This window comes from Salminus brasiliensis, chromosome 4 (genome assembly GCF_030463535.1).
Source record: "Salminus brasiliensis chromosome 4, fSalBra1.hap2, whole genome shotgun sequence".
NCBI lineage: Eukaryota > Metazoa > Chordata > Actinopteri > Characiformes > Bryconidae > Salminus > Salminus brasiliensis.
In genome coordinates, this window is record NC_132881.1 from 6459721 (window position 1) to 6482292 (window position 22572).

At 40.3% G+C, this 22572-nt stretch overlaps 1 protein-coding gene across 4 annotated transcripts in view; it reads right to left on the minus strand.

Moving 5' to 3' along the window:
- mdga1 (MAM domain containing glycosylphosphatidylinositol anchor 1) overlaps window positions 1-22572 on the minus strand; it is a 238769-nt gene that overhangs the window by 66618 nt on the left and 149579 nt on the right. For all 4 annotated transcript variants that reach the window (XM_072677420.1, XM_072677419.1, XM_072677416.1 and 1 more), the window contains exons 8-11: window positions 19194-19523; window positions 13997-14293; window positions 4207-4470; window positions 868-1016 (exon numbers count right to left, since the gene is read on the minus strand). In XM_072677420.1, the coding sequence (XP_072533521.1) occupies window positions 868-1016; window positions 4207-4470; window positions 13997-14293; window positions 19194-19523 (1040 nt within the window). The remainder of the gene's footprint in view (window positions 1-867; window positions 1017-4206; window positions 4471-13996; window positions 14294-19193; window positions 19524-22572) is intronic.

Consider the following 22572-nt stretch of genomic DNA (forward strand, 5'->3'; position numbering starts at 1 on the left):
TTTTTTTCGATTTAAAGTAAATTATGATGTGGTGTTGAACTTCTCAACCGTAACACTGCCCATGAAGATCCATTCTGCTTATTCTCTGCTCTGTGAAACCTGTCCCAGGCAGACTAGTTGCAGAAAAGGCCACAGTTTCATTTTTAACCAGTCACAATTGAAGAGTGAAAGGTGGTAGTAGTAGTATTTCCCACATGGTTTTGGCAGCATGGTCAAAAACATCAGTAAATGGCTGCTAAAATACCCCAGGCGTATAGGAGAGAGGAGGAGAAAATCTCAGGCCTTGGGGGAGAAAAGGACGGTGGGAGGAATAAGGAAAAAGACAATTAGTGGCAGCCGATTCCAGGAACGGAGAAAGAGAGAAAAGTAAAAAGTAGAATAGAATTTATGAGAAAAGACAGGTGGTTGGAAATGAGCCCTCACACTCAGACTGATTTAATGTGAGGGAGGGAGTGTGTGTGTGTGTGTGTATGTATGTATATGTGTGGTGGCTGTCCTCTGAGGGGTGTGTTCTGAGTGTTGTTAATGCAGTACAAGCTCTAATCGATCAGCCGTCTGCTCTCACATAGCCCCCACTATTCCCCAGACTGCTATTATAAACACAAACATTTATTCAGCCTACTTACTCACTTGCACCGTCGCTCGATACTGAGGGCGAGGGAACGCACAGACGGGATAGAAAGAAAAAGAAAAGTGTATATGCAGACTTCCAGTTCCAATATGTCACTTGACCAGCCAATTGGCCTGCTGCAGGAAAGAATGAATGTTTGTGCGTGTATGTGTGTGTTTGAGACCCACTTGATCGGCCACTTTCAAGTGGCCATTTCAATGGCTGTATTTATAAGAATGTGTGCGCGCAAGCACTACCTGTTGGACATTGATCCAGTAGCCTATGACTCTGTCCACAGCGCCAGGCTCTTTCTGTGTCCACTGCAGGTTGTAGGAGTAGTTGTTGCCCTTGATAATGCGGATGGGGTTTGGTGTGTCAAAGTAGAACTCTGCGCTGAAGGGTTGAGCTGAAAGGTCAAGGAAAAAATAACAAACAAAGTTTAGTTGACGAATATAACTGAATGCAATGAGCTTGAAAAATGACTAATTATAATGACTTCTATCTGGAAACACAATCTTAGAACCTGGTCTTCATTTCTAACTGAGCAGGTGCTAGAACAGAGTAGAGTAGGGGTGCATCCTGCAGGTCGATGGATTAGGGGGCAAGCCGCAGAATGTTGGTTAAAGAATGCGTTAATTAAGTTTTTATTCATACTTCATTCTTTAGTTTCTTCAAGTTTCCCAAAATTAAACAAACAGCTTCAAATGTCAAGTAGTTAAACCTTCAGGACTAGATGCCTGCACAGGCATGATATTAAAACTTGAACCCAAATCGTACCTGTGGGTTTGAGACACTACTCAATCTGACCTGAATGGAACAGGTTTTGATAAATGTTTTTTGGACAATAAATTGTCCCACATATAATTATGCCAAACAACATTATGGTAATTTTAATATAATTTTATGCCACTGATATAATGGTGGTTTAATAGCATAATAATGCAGTAACACCATTTAAAAAGATCAATGAACTTTTGATTAAGAATATTCAAACATATTCAAAAAAATTGTAAATATCAGAAATAAATAAGACAAACAAAATAAAACAACTGTTTTTAAACAAAGTCTAGAGACGCAGAATGTGAAACGTGATACTAATAATGCCCTCTGTGTATTGAAGACTGGAGTAAAACTACTGAAATATTGCAGACATAATTTGCCTCTGCTAATGGAAAATGACAACAGTGCAAATATTCCTAATTTAATTAGCCTTATGTGACATCTTGTGACCACTGCGCATGTGCACATTGTGATGATGATGATGCTGAGATGATTTATTGTGCAGCCCTAATATCTTCTACCGGCGAAATACACAGCGAAATACAACACAGAGTTTCTGCAGCCATGTGCAAAGTCAGGACATGCTTTAACAGTTAAAACAGTTTAAACAGCTATAGACAGTAAAAAGAAGATATAGATAATAAATAAGAAGTAAAGAGTGAATTGGATCTGATCTGTACTCTCAAATAACTTGTACAATATCTCAGACAATATCTTAATTGGCTTAATTAGGGCCATGGCTTGTTCATAATCATATTTGTTAGTAAATTTTAGAGCTTTATAAAGACTCCTAAGACACCTAGTCCCAACAATCAGCAGCCATCTGAAGAGCTGCCAAGCAGAAAGCAAAAATGTTATGTCATTTTATAATACGAAAGTGTTATTAATAAATGGCAGTTAACAGGGAAAGGGAAAGTTCAGCTAAAGTGGAGGTAAGTTGAAGAGAACTGAATACCTCTTAGCTGCTGCAAAAACTGTGCTATGAAGCTATGATACTTGCTAAATGGGGTGTTACTAAGTACTGACCATTGCAGGATTGTTTACAGATTACTTCTTACTAAGTCTATTGACCACATTTATGCCCGAAAAGCTCCATTAAACAACAGAAATATATTAAATACGTGTGGCAGCTTGCCAAGCCCAGGTGTTAAATCCACAAACCTTGCCATCAATAGCCTGGTGCTCTAAACACTGGGCCACTACTGCCCTAAGTAGCAACTACGTACTTGCTATGTCACGCTAAAGAACCTTCTGTCAGTATACTGGTAAGTACTGTGTTCACATGCACTCTCTTCGTGTACAACCTTTACCTCAACCTTCGTTTTCCATGTCAGCATTCAAAACCAAACCCCACTGCTTTTCACCCACAAGAATATCATGTGACTCTGAATATCAATTCTTTGCAAGTAGCATGTAAATAATATGTCTAAATGCAGTATCTTGAAAGCTAATATATGACTGTATATTGACAGATGGCAGACGTTATAATATAGGTCATGCTCCACTTTGTTCTACTGTAAGCAGAGCACTATTAAACCAGCACTTCTCTATCTGTGGTGATCAGGGACTAACTGACATCGTTCTGAAAGCCATTCATATGCAACACAGTCGTACTCTCAAAAAAAGAAATAATAAAAAAAAAATCAATCAATCAAATAAAAATCATTTTGATGTCCTGCCAACTCGGGTAAACTGTAGATGGGTCACTAAGCAATCACTTAGAGTTTCTTGAAAATAAATATAATAAAAAAAAATTCTTCAGAAGAATCCTCAGAGCCAGAGAGTGATCGCCCTGAGTCCCCTTAAGTGAACAGCTGTAGCTGTGCTTGGTGCAGAGATAGAGCTAGCTGATAGCATTAGCACGCTTTAGCTGCCATGTTGGGGATATGTCTCGCCACGGCCAGACCAGAGATAAGCTCTGTGGAAAGAGGAAAGCTGTCAAATCTAAAAAGGGCACAGGCAATTTCTCACAGCTGAGAGACGGATCACCAAGAGAGTGTGGGGGGGGTGTAGCACGATATCTCAGAGCATAACTGACACTGCATTGAAAATAGCACAAAAATGGCTAATAAAAGTAGTTATGAGGAATAGGTGGAATTTTGTAATTACCTTTTTTAGTTATTAGTTATTATTTAGTTATTACCCATTTGAAGACATATGGAGAAGAGTGGATATTTATTTTTTACATTTATCTGAAAACTGATTAGAAAAAGAATGCAATATTTCATATAGAGCATCAATTCATGTGTATTCATGGTATTGAGGTCAGGAGTACATACAGAAGATCTGATGGAGATCTACAGAAGTTGATTTGTTAACTGCACTACAGAGAACACACTCAAAAACATAGACAGCAGTCATTTCAGTCAAGCATTCAGAAAAGAGAAATGTAAATCATACTACGTTAGGTATCAAATCTTCGAAGAAGAAGAACAGTCGAAGAATTGAAAACATGCATCATCATCAGCATCCTCATCCTACCAGCTAATGTACTACTGCCAACTCATCAAATACTCTAATTTTATATACTGATGTCTCAAATCTCAATTTGTGTAATTATGTCAATTATGCACTTAAGATGTCCAATCTTTTTAATTTTTACATTAAAAAAAAAAAATTATTTTAGCCACTGGAATCCAGACGATTCACAACTTCTTTTCCTCACAGAGCAGGGGACATGTGAGACCAATTTCTGAACTGCATATTTCCTCTGACTGTAGTCTACTAGGTTGGAGACTGCCCAGGGGTTGACTTTGATGATCAAAGTAAATGGTGTGCGTTTTAAGCATCTCCGTATGCCAGGTAAAGAAACTCACCTGAAACAGAGAAAGTGCAGGTAGAGGTCCCGACCCCATTGCTGACCTTGCACTCATACGTGCCGTTTGTGGTGGAGTTGAGTCTGAAGCGGAGCTGGAGCGCGTCCGGGGACTGGACAACCGGAAGGTAGGGAAGGCTGTTCCGATACCAACGGGCGCTGGCTATACGGCTGGGATTGGACTTTAGAACAGCGCAGCGGAGGACGACAAACTGATTCATTGGAGAACGGACGTCCTGTAAGACCGGGTCCACCACCGGAGGGTCTGAAAATCAGAAAAGACACGTGAGATGAGAGATCAAGAAAGTAGATAAAACTTATCTGCAGGACTTAGAGAACATTATAACTAGATTTTACTTGGATCATCCTGGGTGGAAATTTGCACACTTCTGTTTTCTTTAACGTCAATGATACGGTGATAGTGACTAACAAGAGCACTTTGAGCCTAGTAAATACTGACACAGTATTTATTAAAAAACAAAACTTAGTCTAATATACTATTATACACAGTGTCAAAAATTTTCTGGTGTAATGAGACAAATATGTATGCCTTCGAGCAGAAAAGCAAGCACCATCACCTGGCAAATCCCAATCTTATGATGAAACATGGTGGTGGCAGCATCATGCTATGGGGATGCTTCTCAGTGGCAGGGACACAATTGGATTACATTTAAGGCGCATACATTTAAATCTTTGCAGAAAACCTCCAGAGCACACATACACCCAGACTGGGCCCACAGTTTACCTTTCAACACAACAAGGACCTAAAGCATACCACTAGAAAATAACACAAAACACTGGATTGGTTTAGAGGCAAGTCTCTGAAGTCCATGAGCATCTCAGCCGAAGCCTAGGCCCTGTTCGACATCGGTGGAGATACCTGAAGATGGCAGTTAGCACCTACTCTCACAAGAAGATAAACTGCACATACAATTCTGCTGACTTTTACAAAGCATGTGATTTAGGGATGCCTACTTCCAGTAATAAGTAGATAAAGTGCAGCAAATTTTAAATAGAAATCACTGTACTCAGTATGGGGCAGTATTTGAACAGCAGTTTTTAAGAATCCGTTGCTACTGATGCATTTTGTCTGCATGTCAAAATATCATGATAAATATTGAGTGCCGTGAAATTGTCTTTCAACATCGGGATATACATTTTTACCATATGTCTGCCCTAAATTCGATAGCCTTTCCGTAGATTATTATCAAACTTCACTTGCACCCTAAAAATCTTTAAATTTATATTAGGTGGTTACAGAAACTGCAGAAATTCTCTTACTTCTACTACACTGCTATGTTTCTTGAAAAAGTGCTAAATCTTGTTTGCTTCACATGGAAAGGGCCATGCATTAAGGGACAATCCCAAAAACGAATAAAGTAACAGTTGTATTTTCAAACACATGCATTAAAAGTAGTATGGGTACAGAGGAGACGGCTGACATCATACAGCAGTTTGCTCCATTGCCTGTACTGTAAGCACTGAATGAGAAACCTGTTCTCCAAACTGCTCAGCCTGCCTAAAAGACCCACCACCACTAAGCTCAGTATATATAACCTGTACATATACCTACACACACACACACACACACACTGACAGAACTACAGATACAGTGATAGTCAGGTGTACGATCATCATGCCTACCTTAACATCTGTCTGCAAGACTCCAAAAGGGTTCCCTAACTCTCTACTATCACTTTTACAATCAGGTCCTTTCTGCCTCGACTGCAGTGACCATCAGAGCGCTCACAGTGCTTCTCACTGGTTGTGAGAATTTTTCATTGTTTCAATGAGACGTGCCGACCTGTTTGGGTGGTGGAACATACATGACTGACCAGCTGAGAGAGAGCAGCAGGGTTTTTCTCATATAAACCGCTTTGTCTAAATAGTCTATACCTCAAAAATATGGAACAAAGCATGTCCCATATCAGCAGGGAAAACCTAGTCTGAATACATTTGTTGACAAGAGATAAATATTTGTTTATTTATTTTCCTTTTTGTTTAAAAAAAAAAATATATGGGTGAGTAAGACCCATATTAAGACCCACACTAAACCGGGACAGTGGACAACTAAGCGTTCCAGAGAAAGCCAGTACAACTGAAGTAGAAACTTTTCTAGAAAAAAGAAGTAGCAATATAACATCTGGAGAAAAAAATCCACTTCACTAAAGCCAGGCAATATAGATATAATACAAAAGACTAAATCCATAAAGGCTTCCAAGCTGTCATTGTTAACTGCATCTAATGACTTCCTAATGCTTAAAGTTAGTCAGTTAATCATTAAAAATTTAAAAGGACCTATATTCTACATTTTACTACACAGAGGGTTTATATAGGGCTGAGTGGGAGGAGTTTGGGGTGTGGGCCATTCCCCAAAATCAAGTTACGCCATAACTCCACTCACATTTTTACTTGGGGCATGTTGCAAAAATGTTCAATTTATTAAACCAACTTCTGTTTATATTAGAAAAACAGGCTGTTTTCAGTACTGCACTTTTGAGATGGATAGAAGATAGTAGCTCTGATTGGTTCTGATTGGTCAGTAGTTCTGATTGGTCATGCCTTGTATTATGGCTACACTGTGGTGGGCCAATGGCTGGCTATTCGTAAACAAATTGGTTTGTGGGACCTCTGAGAAACAGTGATTTCAAAACTAGCTTTTTTTGCAGTTTAGCCTCTGTTTTTGCTTTGAATGGTCCAACAATGTTTACATACTACTATTTCCAAAATAGAGGCCATTTATTTGTTATTAAAAGCTGATAATTAAAACGAACAATTCTGCATCATTTGTTACCTCACACACACACTCACTAGCGCTCAGCATTTGTATTGATTTCATCCCACTCAGATGAAATACAGTGGATAAAGCCACCACTCCATACATAGAAGACTGGGCTTTGATTTTCTGTCCAGACAAGAATGCTACTGCCATACCAGTCAGAACACACAAAGACACACACAAATTACCAGTACCACCCCCCCTTCACCACACACACAGCTATGGGAATGAAACATTTGAACTGCATCCCCCAGAAGGCAATTCTCAACAACTCACAGGATGGCCAAACAGGAAGTGGGAGTGATGGAGTAAGGCCATTTGCCTCTATGGGAAGCGTCCTGAGGGCCAGTGGGTGTAAAAGCAGACAGTGTGGGGTGAGAGCACACACAGGGACACCATTCTGTCTGCAGATTGTGTCTGTTCACTTTGTGAATAATACCTTTTGGGATGTGCTTCCTTTTATTCCATATTTATCATTTAGTACTGAACCCTCAGCTCTCCTTAGTTTGGAAAAAATGAACTGCATGTTAGAATTACCTCTGACTTTTGTAACTGTCACAAGCAACCATGTTATCAATGTATAAACTGTATTTCTTTTCACAGTTCCTCTGTAGAAAAAGTCAATCAACCTCATCAATGTGAAAATGAAATTCTAAAGTGACTGCCAAGAAACTGCAGGAAGGTCCAGATTAGTAAAGAGTAGTGGTGCACTGTTCCACTGTGCGGAATTTCTTGCACAAATAATCTTCATGGACGAGTCAGAGGAAGGAATCCTCATCACAAAACTTAACTTTGAAGCATGATACACAACATCTAGAGAAGCCAGATGAGTTTTCGGACACCATTGCTGTGGGCTGATGGAAGTCAAATCTCAAAGGTCAATTTGCTGCTCAAAACTGCATTTCTTAAAAAGTGAGCTGTGAAGCATGGTGATGGATGTCTCATGCTTTTGGGCTGTGTTGGAACCAGTAGCATTGGCAATTCTGCATGGGAGTTGGGAAGAAAACATATATATGCACACACACACACACACACACACACATATATATTTATATAGACAGACAGACCAACAAAACAATGGAAAAGTGACTGGAGGATTAAAAATAAAGAGGGCTGGTGCTCAATAGACTGTAATTACCGTAGCATATGACATATGTATCAGTGTTCTGTAATTACAGGCTGTAATGCAGCCTGATTTAAACTGGAAAGAGAAAGTAAAAGTGGGTGTATCTGAACAGACTTGATGCCATATGTTTATACGGTGTCCAAATAAACAGCCTTTTTTCTCCTGCTCATCTGTTCTTGTAAAGCATGCTACGCTGGGGCTGTTTTAATTTCACAACACAATAGTTCCCATAAACAGAGCATAATCATCGGTCACATATGAGAGGAGGTGTCTCTGCACCAGCAGGCTGCAGCGCACCAACATTAGTCAAAGACTAACGGCTAGGGGGAAAGTGGAGGACGTTGGGGGGTGGGAGGGAGTACATAAACACATGTAGCTAAAGTAAAATAAGAAAAAAAAAAAAGGGGGGGGGGGTTGGGAGGAAAGATAAGAGTGCTTGGAAGTAGTAGTGGGCAGTTGTGCGCCGTTCCTAGTCCAAGTCCTCCATTTATATCTCTGCTTGTGTTCATGTACTTAAATTTCAAATGTAAAATAGAGCTGTTCTGCATTTTCAACATTTCAAACAGTGGAGTAGCTTATGGTACTCTCGGTCTACTACAGCTATGCGTGGAAAACTGGTATTGGTCCTTCATTTATTCCTTCAAACTAACCAGTTTCCTCCATTTTCATGATGGCAAGTAATGACACATTTAGGGATGTTCTGATCAAGGTCTTTTCACCCCCTGATCTAATCAGAGACTTTTAATGCTGACTGTAGGCCCATACCGTTCCAATACGATCCTTGTGTTTCTATAAACAATACAGTCCCACAACTGTATTATTTCATACAATCAGACTAAATTCTAAACTGATTCACTTGGTTTGGAGCAACTTTTTAAACGACTGTTTTAAACTCTATAGTGTTGAATATCTTACAATCCACTGTGACTGAGCTTCCTGACCATCCAGCTCCTTTACAACTCTGCAGTCCCATCACTTAGTGTCTGTGCATTAGCATTAGCCCCCACCTCTTTTCTTTTTATGCGTTCAGAGCTGGTTTAGAACCAAAGAAAGGACTGTGGTTTTCTTGCTGGTAGAACAGAGCATTACCACCATAGTTTGGTTTCTAAATCTTTGTCGTTGCACAACCACAACCAAACTGGGTTGGACAAAAACATCAGAAAACAGACAAGCATTTTAAGGAAGGAGTTTTACTCCTCCTCTTCTGACACAGTACCTTACAAACTCTTTACCTGTGGCTCTGTGAGTTTTTACAGCAAGGCTCTGAGCTAACTCTAAGCTAAAGTTTTCCACCTCCCCGAACGGTCTGCTGTTCACATATACACTATTTAAGGCTGAATAGAGTGTTAAAATGACCATTGTTAGCCTTTATTTTGGCTGCTAACGGGTAACTGGTCACCGCACTTATCAGTTCAAATAAAGCTCTGTTTTGTTTTGATCACTAAAATAATTTCACAGATTTACTTTCTCTCATTTGGAAAAAATGAGAAGTTTATCACTGCAGCAGCTGAGAATTATGCCTGGTAATGGTGCCTAGAACACGCTAGATTGCCCTCTGCTACAGCAACCCTAGGGATCAGAACCTTAAAAACCCACAGCCAATTCATTAAACAATGCCAGATTTGGCCCCAGATCCTGAGTCACTGGATCTGATTATCCCTAGACACATTCATGCAGAAAGTAGTGGAGTAAAAAAATTGAATATTTTGTATTATAATGGAGTAAAAGTAAGGTATAAAAAAATGGACACACAATGAACTTTAACTTTCTCTTACCTGAGAAAGACGGCAAACCTTGTTGAGTACACAAGAGTACACACCATAGTAGTTGGTATATGTAAACATGTAGGCAAAGTTGACAAAGAGAACAGGAAGGATACAAAGGAATACACAGAATGTAAGAAAGACCAGCAAAACGTGTGCAGGGGGAACAGAGAGAGAGAGAGAGAGAGAGAGAGAGAGAGAGAGAGAAAGAGAGAGAGAGAGAGAGAGAGAGAGAGAGAGAGAGAGAGAGAGAGAGAGAGAGAGAGAGAAATGGAACAAGGTGTGGAAAGGGAAAGGAGGGGGTCTCTCCGTAATTACAGAGTGCCATAAAAAATGATGGTGTCTTTTTCGTGAATCGATCACAGACGCTCTGAATGAGTGGGGAGAAAGCAAACAAACAGCAGAAAAGTGCGAGCAAGAAATAGAATGGAGGGGAGATGAAACCTGTAATCACAGAGTGGACAGCGAAAACGGAAAGCTAGCCTGACTAAGCCTCTGCAGCCGTATCTGAGAGGTTTCCTTCTTTTGCCCAGCAGCAGACCTCTGCGAAGCCCCTTGTGTGTTTTGAATTGGTCTACTGAAGTTCTATCACACATTTAGCCATTTAGGCTTTTCACTTTATTATTTCAATTGTCTTACATGATTACTTTTTGTATCAAATGATGGAAATGATCTGAGTGACTCAGCAGTCTAATGCACTGCCACTATGGCCAAGAGGTTGAAGTTTGAACCCCAAGCCATGACCCAGAGCGCAAGAGAGCACAATTGGCCGTGCTCTGTCAGGATGGGTAGATGGCGCTCTCTCCCCTCATTACTCTTAAGGGATGTTAAGTGTTGAATAAAACTATTATTAACAGTGTAAACTTGACTAGTAACAACATTAGAACTTAGAAGTCTTCTGCTGAGGTTAGTATTAGACCAGACCAGCATAACTGATCACCAGGAACAATTAGAATATTCTGGGTTTTGAACATCGGTATGCTGATCAACTAGCTCTACAAGAGCACAAACAAACAAAAAATTACCTAATGTTGGGTTGTGTGCACCATTATGATCAACCAGAAGCATACGAGTACCAAACCAGCAAAAAAAAAAACATTGATATATTGGTCAACCAGTACCACACCAGCATAGAAGTCCAGCATGAATAGAATGCAAAGTGGTGTCCAAACTGTGCTTCTTTTATTAGGACTATTTTGTTAAGCTAAAGTTGCTAACCAATTCTAGTCACAACTCACATCTTCAAGTCTGCAAGACCTTGATGAAGACCAGGCTGTATTCTGAGTGGGTTGAGAGAACTGTGAGAGCATGTATTTACAAAAAAAAGATATGGGTAACTGCTGACGTCCGGTATTTGTCAGCAACATCAGTCTTGTATCCCCAGCACCAAACAAAAGAAGCAAATATTTTGGAATATTTTCATGAATATGGACCAACTATTCATGATTAATCGACTACAGAAATAACCAAAATCATTCATTTGAAGTTTACATTATATTTAAGATATTTAGCTGATTGTAATGCAAGAGTACACAAAGTATCTGCAATGGATTATGCACATAAAATGCTAAAATGTTACTTCCAACATGAAAAGCGTATTTGAGTCTGAATAGACAAATGCTATGGGAAGTACAAGAAGCAGGAGGCCATTATCAGTGTGATAAACAGGCATAATAACTGAACTAGGTGTAGAAAACACATCTGTGGCAGCTACTTAATAAATGCGCTTGTATCTAAAGCTTCAAGTAAGGCTAAATGCTAAGTAGATGTAGCTTAGCGCAGAGGATCATGGCCTAGCTGTTATGTGAGCCTTCCTAATTTATCACAAATCCCTTCCTCTATGTGCACCCTGCTCACAATCCGCATAAGGGAACCTTTTTAGAGGGACCCAGTTAAATACATAAACTCCATTATGAAGGCACGGTGCATCGCTTTCTGCTAATGGCCTCATGAGAAAAGGCTTGAAGAGCGCTGAGTGGTGTGGAGTTATCCTCGCCGTCTTTGTACGGCTAGCGCTGGAGCGGCGTGCTAATGAATTCGCAGCCCCTTTAGTTTAGGCACTTAGAAAACACACTCACTGCGAGCGTCATAATGGATGCATTATTGAAAGTGTGAATGCATTAATACGTGGGCCGGCTCCGAAAGGCTCTGTTTAAATCTAATGGGAGGGCTGGGGTGAGGGGTTATTATTGGTAATAGTGGACTGCTGGTAGAGTCCTAATGTAATACACGTGTCCATGTAGTAGGCACAGATTAAACCCATATTAGTGCGACTTTCACCAAAAACAGATCTAATCACACCTCAGATTGAGACAAACTTGCAGCGGTCTCTCCATATTCATTACTGGTAAAACGCTATGGCTTTCTACCTGAACCTGCTGAGATAATCGCTGTAGCATCAAAAGGATAGGCAGCAATTGCGGGTTAACATCACTCCATTTCAGCTAAACAGTTGTCTGGGTGTTATTGTGAAACATAGCTGATAAAATTGCGCAATTAAAAAGCCTAACTAATTCAGAAATGGTATCCACACATGTTTCATACTATAAAAACAATTTCTTTTCAAGTGAGAGCATCATATAGGTCAGTGGTTCTCAAACTGGTCCTCAGGGAACGCCAGGTGGTCCACATTTTTGCTCACTAAACCTGGACAGCCTCCGGGTCTCTGAGGACTGGTTTAGGAATAACAGACATTCAGGAATATTTAACTACCCTCCAGACATTTCCACTTAGGCCTTGGCTTATCATTTTACCATTTTCTCAAAACAGCCAAATTATTTGACAGGTCAGTAAAGTGCAACTTAAAATAAAACAAAAACAAAAGTAGGTTGAACAATTTTATAGTTCTTACAAATGTGGCAGATCCAGGCAAATTGTAATGAATTGGGTAGGAGCTACATTAGGCCTGATCCACTTTTATTCCTCCGCTCTTTTTACGCTGTGTTAGAGGTCGCAACCTCCAGCAGTGAGGTGGGTTTCACATTGTAAATGTCTGCAGCGTGGAACAATTTAAAGAAGAAAATTAGCACTCTTGCTATCTGCAGCTCCAGTGTTACAGCTGTGTTTAAACTAGCTAAATGTTAACTGGTTAGAATGGTTCTGCAATACCAGTGGTTGTGGCTTCTGGTACGTCTGGAATAACAGTATCCTAGAATAGAAAACTGCGTTTATCTAGTCACGGCTGAATAACGAGAGTTATTATCCAGCCCACTAGAGGCTTTCTGAAAGCTGAGACATGATTAAACACAGCAGCACTTTCAGAGGACATGAAAGGCCCCCGTAAAAGTCTAGAAGCTTACCACAGCCGATCGGGGGAAGCTCCGCTTGGAAAAGGGCTGCTGCAGGTATTCGTGCAAGGCTACAAGCTAACCCTAGCCAGCCAGGGGAACCATAGAGAAGGCTCACTGCAGATATCCAGATATCTTTTTGCTGGGCAATAGCTAATTGCACAAAGCACAGAGAGGATGCAATGCTTTTGTTATAGTGCTAAAAATAAAGCTATGCTACGAGGCTCCTATGAATCGTGGCAGTGACATAAATTAGCCAATCAGAGCATGAATAATCTATTCCTGAGTCCTTGTGATAATAAATGATTAAAGGATCTGGGAGCCAAATCATCAGGGGTAATGAAGTCAGTAAATAATAATGAATATATTAAACACACTATGAAATAGTCAACAACAAAAAATATGGTTCCAGAACATACACTAAAACAAAGTGATTTTACTGTACAAATATTTAGTAGAGCATAATATCTGACCTAAACTGTGATACAAAGATTTGATCTGTGTCAGCTGATGCTCAGTATAAAAGTTTTGAGGGACACTGGCACTTACAATAACCCCATAATGAGAAATATTACATATATCGCCTCTGTTTAAGGCGCTTTCACTTTCACAAGATATCAGTTTCTGCAGCAAAAGTAACAAGTTTCCATTTTCATCACACTTCTGAGTGCTGATCAAGGACCAGCTCCTTCAAGACAATACGCTCGTATTCATTGGAAGATGAAAGTCCAAAACTTATTACAGATCAGCACTTCAGACTTCAAGATGCTTCATATACAGCCCCAGGCTCATACAATTGTCAGCGTAATGAGGTGCGGAGGACTGCGGGTACTCACATTCCACGTTAAGCTGCACCTGCGCCAGCCGGCGTTTGATGTTGAGGCCGTTGTACGGTGCCGTTTGGCAGCGGTACGGCCCCGTCATGTCTCTCGACACGTTGGTCAGTCTCAGCCGGCCGTCCCGCGTCTCCACCACCCAGTCGCCCGATGGCATGGGCAGGTCCTTGTTGGCACGGGACCACAGCACGGGTGGGCGGGGCTTACCATCCACCAGGCAAACAAGCTCTGCGGTGCCGCCCTCGGTCACGTTGACCATGCTCCCACCCGCCGGCACACTCAGGACGGGAGGAATGACTGGAAAAGAGAAGAAATTAACATGGAGAATGACTGATAGTGGCGACTGAATCTGACTAGACATTATCAGAAATGGATAAGTATAGGACACATTATAGTATAGAGTGTGAGAAAGATCAGCACTGGAATCTGAACGATAAGGTATCGACTCAGAATGAATGAAAATCATGAGAATTGAGGAAAAGTAAGACATTAAAGGATATAGAAGATGGAAAAGTCCTTTATTCAGAAAGTCTACTATCTCTGTGCAAATCATGACTTTGACTATCAAGTATTTATGTGGACTTTACATGCTTCATTAATTTCTAAGACACAGTTTCTAACAGTGTTAACAAAAACATGGTGCAACTCTATATTAATTATTCACAGCTCATTGAAACAAGTGGATAAATTCCGGATTCTAAACTTTCAAGCAATACCGCATGTGCTCATTAGTAGAAGACACTTTATTATGATGTAAACCTAAACCTATACTTCATGTCTTCTTAACTGAAACACTTTTATTGTCAATTAGTTTGCGGAGAAGTTAACAACATAGAGCTTTACTTACTTTTTCTAGCCTGCACTGTGAATGCTTACATTTCATGCTCAATAAAAGACATGCAGGCAATTCCAAATGTTTAATTAAGTTTCCCTGCCTTATGCAAGCAACAGAGAAATGTGCTAATAGTGGATCATCTGGGAATTATAGATTCTGGATCCATCATAATCTAGACCAACCAATGACCAATGACCAAAGCGGTCAATGTCTACAGTCCACTCTGTGCACACTCAGCACATACATATTGCATTTATCGCTTAAGGCAGGTATCATTTTAATGCTGCAAGCAGGCATGAGGTCAGTATGAGTTGAGCTCCGCTGACTAGCCTACTGTGCTACTGCAAGGCTAAGTTCCTGATATATCAAATGTTTAATCTCTAAGAAGGGGAAAGACAAAGTACCTCTTGGCATTAAAATGCCTCCTGTATCTGGACATTGTTTATCTATACATTTAAAAGACAAGTGTACACAATGTCTGTTGACTCAATGGTGTTCAGATTTGGCTGCCCTGACCTTGACTTCAGCTCAGTTACATGGGGTCCACCCACTCAGCTTTCCATACATTTCCTACTGTGGTCTGTTAATGTGCATTCAAAGGTAGGCTTTAATCAATATAGCCTTGGGTTGTAGTTCTTATGCAAATACAGGTCCCTGTTTCGCACTGTTAGTTGTAATCCAATCACCACAATCATATCAAGGCCATCACATGCTAAGTGTAAACTGTGTCTAAAATACAACACAAAAAGAAAGGTTAGACCCTCAAATATGGACAGCAGTTCAGCAAGCAAGTAGAAGTCTTTCAATAAGAAATGCTAGGTGCCATCTATCGCGTTTTCAAAGTGCCTTCTAGAAGCCATCTGTTTTCCTAAGCCAAGCAAGTACCATTATTAGTTTCAGGAACATAAACAGAGTTTAAGTACTGCCTGTCAGGGTCTATCCCAACCGAGAAAGAGACTGAATAAATACATGGAGAGAGTCTCGTCCTGCAGTCAGCATTTGTGCCTTTATTGAACTCCTAAATGTTTAACTGAATCCGTGGGGGAAGCATGCGAATGAATGGCCACAGAGCATTCGTATTAGCCTCAGGGCTAAATGATAAACCTTGACTCCACTGATGTCTGCCACGATCTAGAAAAGAAACACAAGTCTGTGGGGGGAAAAAAGGAGTAAAAAAAAAAAGAAAAAACACTGGAAAAAAAAAACTGAACACGAAGAGAAGATTAATGAGAGAATGGGAGGAAGTGTAGGAGATTGATCATGGTGGTGGAGTGGAGCCAGAAAACCAGTGCAACACCCTCAGATGATCAAAACTTTTGAAAGGCAGTGAAATACTCTTCCTAAGAAAAGAGAGTAGAGTGGAGATTACAAAGGCTACAAGGGGGGAAATCCCACTATCCAAAAAATCCTCCAGAAGAAAGACCAATCCCAGGACAAGAGTTCTGAAGGAACATCTAATGCCGGATGTACACCACAAGATTTCAGCTGAGACTCTGATGTCTCAGACAAGTTTTCACCATCACAAATGATTTTGCAATTCACAAGACCTCAGTCCATTCCTAAATGCTTCCAAGAGGCTCTGATCATTTGCAACATGTTTGATATCACCGGGAGACTTTTGGCATGCAGTTTGAGATAGTTGGCAATAGCCTGTTGGCTGAAGCAAAGAGGAACGCCAACTCCCCTTGGTTCGCTGGAGACGAAAAGGACTGTTTGATAAGTATGAAGAATAAATCTGTTCTGCCTCTTTCCACAAGTTGGTATACCACAGTGTGGGTCCAAAACTGCTGGTCAGAAATAAAAGACCACGGCCTTCAAAATATTAAAAATGAAAAGGTTCCAAGTAGGTTCTTGGGTCTGGTAAAACCAGTAATTTGCATGGAACCTTACCTTCACAACCTTTCAAAAGTTTTCTTCACACTTGTACATTTCTTTTCCAAAACTAGCTCTTTAATGAGAGCATTCATTAAAAAAATCTTTAAGACAGTGGTTCTAAAATCGGTGCCTAAGAACCTGTAGGCGGTCCAGATTTTTGCACCAGTCCAACTCAAATTACACTGAGAAGGAGGAAGAATCTGGACCATCTGTGATTGCCTCAGCATCGGTTTGAGAGCCACTGCTTTGAAGAAAGTGTTGTATTTTTGTTCAGTGGCACTGTTCCAAAGAACCCTTTGACACCTTTAGCTTTATAACTGTACCACAACATCCTTCTAAGTAAAAGTTTAAGGATTTTTTAAATGTCAGAGCATCCATTAGTAATAAGTCCCGATAGCTTTGTAGTTCACTTCATTTATAGCTACATGTTAGAATATTAGAATAATACAATATAAGCTCTCGAGATTTTAAGCCTAATATGGCACTGGGGTTCTCTTTCTGAAGATCAAAACTGACGTCATTCCCATTCATTTGTCAACTTGCGCAGCAAGTGAGCCACTTAACCTCAGAAAGGTGGTTCAATATGAGCAGAGACTTACTAAAACACTATATAATCTTGGCTTTCCAAAATGTGATACAGAAATCCATCACACCAAAGGAAACCTTTAGAGCTCGGAACGCATGTGTTGTTTTATTCATTGGTCTCTGGCCATCTTCTGGCTATCAGAAGGGGGAGATGTTTAATGATAGAAATGGGAGATGGCATCTATTCATTTTTCATAGTTCTTTTGTGGAGGACATCTTTTGCCTCGAGCCAAGTACACTATCATTATTAGAGCGCTGGACATTCCTATGCAAGAATGTATTGCAGCACATTCTTTTTGACCATCAAAGCACAACTCGAAACCAGCAGGCTAATGTGTCTGAACCAAATGTCCGTGATCACAACGCAGACGTTACAACGGAGCGGCTTCTATTAAAGAAAAATCCAGCGAAGAAGGAGGAAATAAAGCACTGGAAAGAGATATGAAAGGAGAGGAACAGAAGATTTGGAAACATGGTGTTGGCACAAGCTAATTTATATAAAAAGAAATAAAAGATTGGGGCTGGAGGCGAGTTCACTGGTAGTAGCTTTTCTTATGATTTCATAGGTACGAAAAACAAGAAATCATCCTTGAATGTAATAAGCTACCATTCTCCCATTATTTTATACTTGCATCTGTTAGCTATGCATTCAAACAAGGCATGTGCAGTCTGCAGTAAAACATGACAAATTCTGTTATCTGCTAAGTTTAAAAATAAGCCTTTTAACTGAGTGCAAGAACGAGATCCGCAGGAAATATCAAGAGACAAGCTAAGAAATTATTGTCTCTCATCTGATCTTCATAGTACTATGCAAAACTAGAGCATAGGCCACCCTCTATATGTTGAATTTATGCTCAAAACAGCCACAAAGTACCAGTTATTATTTTTCACAAGATTATTATTTATTTAAGTTTGTTATTTATTAATTTATTTCTCAACCCAGTTTTCTACTCAATTTGGAAAGCCAATTACCCAATCCCCCTATCACTACCAATTCCCCCAACATTAGTAGGTTGAGGACTAGCACAGGTCTTCTCTGACACATGTAGAGCGAGGCAGCGCCTCTTTTCAGTGCAACATTTCAAGCCAGCCAGCGTCCTCTGAGGAAAGCACCGCTCCCCAGATCTGATACAACAGATAACAGACACCTGTGTGGCCAACATCACAAAAGGGGTGCCATAAAACCAACCCCTTCGAGATAATTGTGCCCTCTTAGACTTTGGCTGCAGATGGCAAACAGCATGAGCCTGGATTCGATCATAGTGGCAGCACCTTAGTCTGCCGGATCATTTGGGGCCCAAGATTACATTTCTAGGGCAATATTAGATAGTAATTAGTAGATAGTCCACTTGCATGAGGATAGGAAAAAGCACACATTACCAAAGCTACCAAAACATTGTGCAAGAGCTGGTAGACCATCAAACCCTCCATCCTTTAATTTTTAAGAGATCAAGCTCTACTCTCGCTTCAGATCTGAAATAATCCACAGGTGTTCCTGTTCATCATTCAACTGTAAAAAGATGATTCAACACTGTGGGTCTGAATACCCCAGGAAAAGAGGTGGAGCTGATCAAGAAGATCTTACTGAGAAGAGAAAAAGAAGAATGTTTGATCAAATCAGACGTATTCGACGAGAAGTATTCGTAATGGACTGGGCAGCCTGGACTGCATATCTCAACATTATTATGGGGAAGCAGAAACTTCTAAGACTTCTTTTTTGCTTCTATGATACTATCAGGAATAAATGGTACTTAATTTCTGGAAGATACTTACTACTGTAGGTTAACTTAGAATATACAAACACCATCATTAGAATAGCAGACATGAATAATACAACACAACACAGGACAATCACCCAGTTGAATACATTTATTCTAAAAATGACAAAATGATCATCCTCACCACTGCTTTGCGTGATGTTGACGTCCACGCGGAGCTCAGGAACCGTGCTGCCAGGGAAGTTGGCCACGCAGCTGTAGGTGGCCTGGTCTCGGAACTTCATGTCCACAATCTCCAGGCTGCTGGTGCCAGGGGGCATGTCTGGGTCACTGCGCAACACGATCAGACTGTCTGATGGGTAGATGGGTGCCCCGTTTTTATACCAGGTGTAGTTGACCTTATCCTGTGGCTGCGCGTCCACATGGCAGGACAGCTTGAGGTCGCGACCCATCTGTATGCTCTCGCCATCTTTGTTGGAGTCTGGTGTAATCTGGAACGTCAGGTTCTTCATTGCTATGGAGGGAGAAAGCAAAGGAGAGAGGAAAATGAGCAGGGATTACAGAGAGGGAGAGAGAGAGGATGACGAAACAGAAGAAAAGAAGGGGGAGGAGAAGAGCCAGAGGAAAAGTTGTAACAAGGAGAGAGAAGAAAAGATTGGGTAATAGTAGATGAGAGGCACTGCATTACTGCAACTGTTGTTGTACATGCAGTTTTCAGCAGACCAGGAGTACAGCGAATATTAACTCTTAGAAGTGATCGCTGCTGTTTTCCTCCACTGTATTACATAGAAAATGTGAGAATTATTTTTAATATATTAACATTTGATTTACACTCTGTATTGACAAGTTTGAGTCTTCTCAGTTCCAACACAGTGGCAGTTTCCATAGTTGGAAAAACATTACAGAAATCACTGTGTTTACATTCTACTCACATTAAGGTGACGATAATCTTTATTGTTCATTTGGTGGAGCAGTTTCAGTTTCAGAGTGGAGGGAGCTGAATAAGAGCTAAAGGCTTTTCTTCAAGAATTACAAGTATTAGAATACTTTAGAATAATTTGTGGGCCCAAGCTGAACAAACACACAACACAGGAAAGCTAAAAATGCAACAATTTAAAATATACTGCATCTGCAGCATGTAGTTCCATATATATATATATATATATATATATATATATATACACAAATCTGAGGACAAACTGACGCTCTTATCCAGAGCTACTTGCAAGGTTACTCTTATTACAGAGGTGGGCCATTGTAGTGTTAAAAGTCTTACCCAAAGAGTAGCGCAGTTTAGTCACCCAGACCACCCAGTGGTGTGTCATAGTCGCGGTGTGGTAGCTCACTGGCAGATAGTGATTTTATCTGTTGCGCCACACCAACCAATGCTTGTTCTCTAAAAAGACCCTAAGTTTTTAGTTCATTTTTTCATCAAAATCCCCAGCAGTATATGGGGTGTTCTAAATCTTTTGACCGGTAGTATTCATGGACAACACAAAAGAGAGGTGAAAAAACAGGCAAGCAAGAAGGGATACTGCAAAAGAGCAAGACGAAAAGACAAAAACTGGTCTGACTTTATCGTGTTTGACAAAGAAAAAAACGATCAGCATGCTTACGAAAAGCACAGCAACAATTACACAAACAACAGGGTATACCAATAGATGACGTGAAACCCAGTTGACCAGAATTCCGAAACTCAGGTTAGTTGTATAGAGGGACGTGGGTGAACATGGGCGTGTGGCAGTGATGTGGGTGTGAGAGGGTGATTATTGGTGTAGTAGTTCGTTGTGCCAGTCTATGGTCAACCATCTGAAAATACTACTACTTTGAACAAGAAGGACAAACACAGCAGTCCAGTTTACTACTTGTCTCAAGTTTTGATCACCCCATTTAATTGTAATTTCATTCTCGATGCTCTAAAACTGTAAAGCAGTTTATAACCACCCATAGTGCTCTTCATTATTCCAGACACAGCAATAATTCCTAATGGTTCAACACTTCCCCACCTAACAATTTAAAACCTGTTGAGTTGCGCAGCATATTTCATACCAAGAATTTTATAACAGGGAACATTTGCAGACAACCAAACTGGCTCAATAATATTCAATACACTGACTCTAAACTTTTAAATGCACCTGTACCTGAAATCTACTCAAATCTCTAAAAGCTTAGCACCGTATTTACTGTTCTGACAACATGACAAATGGACCCGCAGGTAGGGACTTTTTTGGATTTTGGAGCCATATGCTCAGAGCCATGTGTTCAAACGGACAGCTCCCTGTATTCTGAGTTGTGCTGGTGAGTCTGAGTCTGAGGCTGTGTGTGTGTGTTCTTGACGTGCAGTGAGCTCATTACCGGCGGCAGAGATGGATCCCAAGTCCACGTACCGTCCCACACACTCGGAGAGAGTGCACGGATGCTAATTACCCATTTTCCACTGCGATTAATTGGAGTAAATAAAGATGATTAAAAGGGCTAAGAATAGCCGCGGGGCTGTAATGACGGTTGGGCGTAATGCTAGTTTTTAGAGCATCTTTGCCAAAGCCTCAAGTGTTTGACATGATTACACGCAGGCAGCAGAGCTAATCAAAGTTCAACTACTGCCTCGCCCTCATGCACAGTCAACACACACACATATATACACACAGACTGTCCCTTTCACATAGAGAGGCGGACAACAATGTGAGCTTCATCTGGGTTGAAATTTCATTAAGTGCATTCATACTTGAGCGCTAGGCTGCCAAATATATTGTATTATGTGCAAATACACACACTGTACATACAGTGTTCTAAGTATTTTTAATTTTCTTCTATTTTTGTGTATCTGCCACATTTAACTCAGTTTATGCTCAGAAACTCCCCCAAGCCCTCTAATGTGGCTAAATTAATAAATAGAATGATAATTTTAAAGTTGCACTGTGGGTTTACTTGTGTTAATCTTCTATTACAATTAGATGGATGATCAGAAACATTTATGTATATGTACAATTAAAAGAAATTGAGTCGCAAATACTCCATAGACCTGCACATACCCATTCATACCAGCTGGTGCAATGACCGGGGGTCATGTCACTTTGCATCAACTGTGGTGGACTGACACACGAATACACACCCTCAACAGACCTCTAAAGTCTTGTCTCATCCTGTAATAGTGTCTACAACCGATTTCTATCTGACAGAAATGATGAGATTTCTGAGAATCATCACCTGATACATGTTGTAATCTGAACATTTTGCTCCTTGAGCCTCCTAATTACATCCATGACGCAAGCAGACACCTGCACATGATGACTACTAGTTACTTAAAAGGCACACTAGTACCTCTACTGCCAAAGAATCTTAACTAACAAAGCTTGGGGTTGAGGTTGCTAGTCTTACTTAATTATAATTAAATGTGATTTTAGCTCACATGCAGCAAAATTCATATTCAATTCAACTATTGATTTATCAATAAATATAAAAGAATTACGAGAAGAATTTGCTTTCTTCTTTCTGATTTGAATGCATGAGCATTGTGCTTTAAACTGCTATCTGAAACATTGTGATACACATTTAACATAATT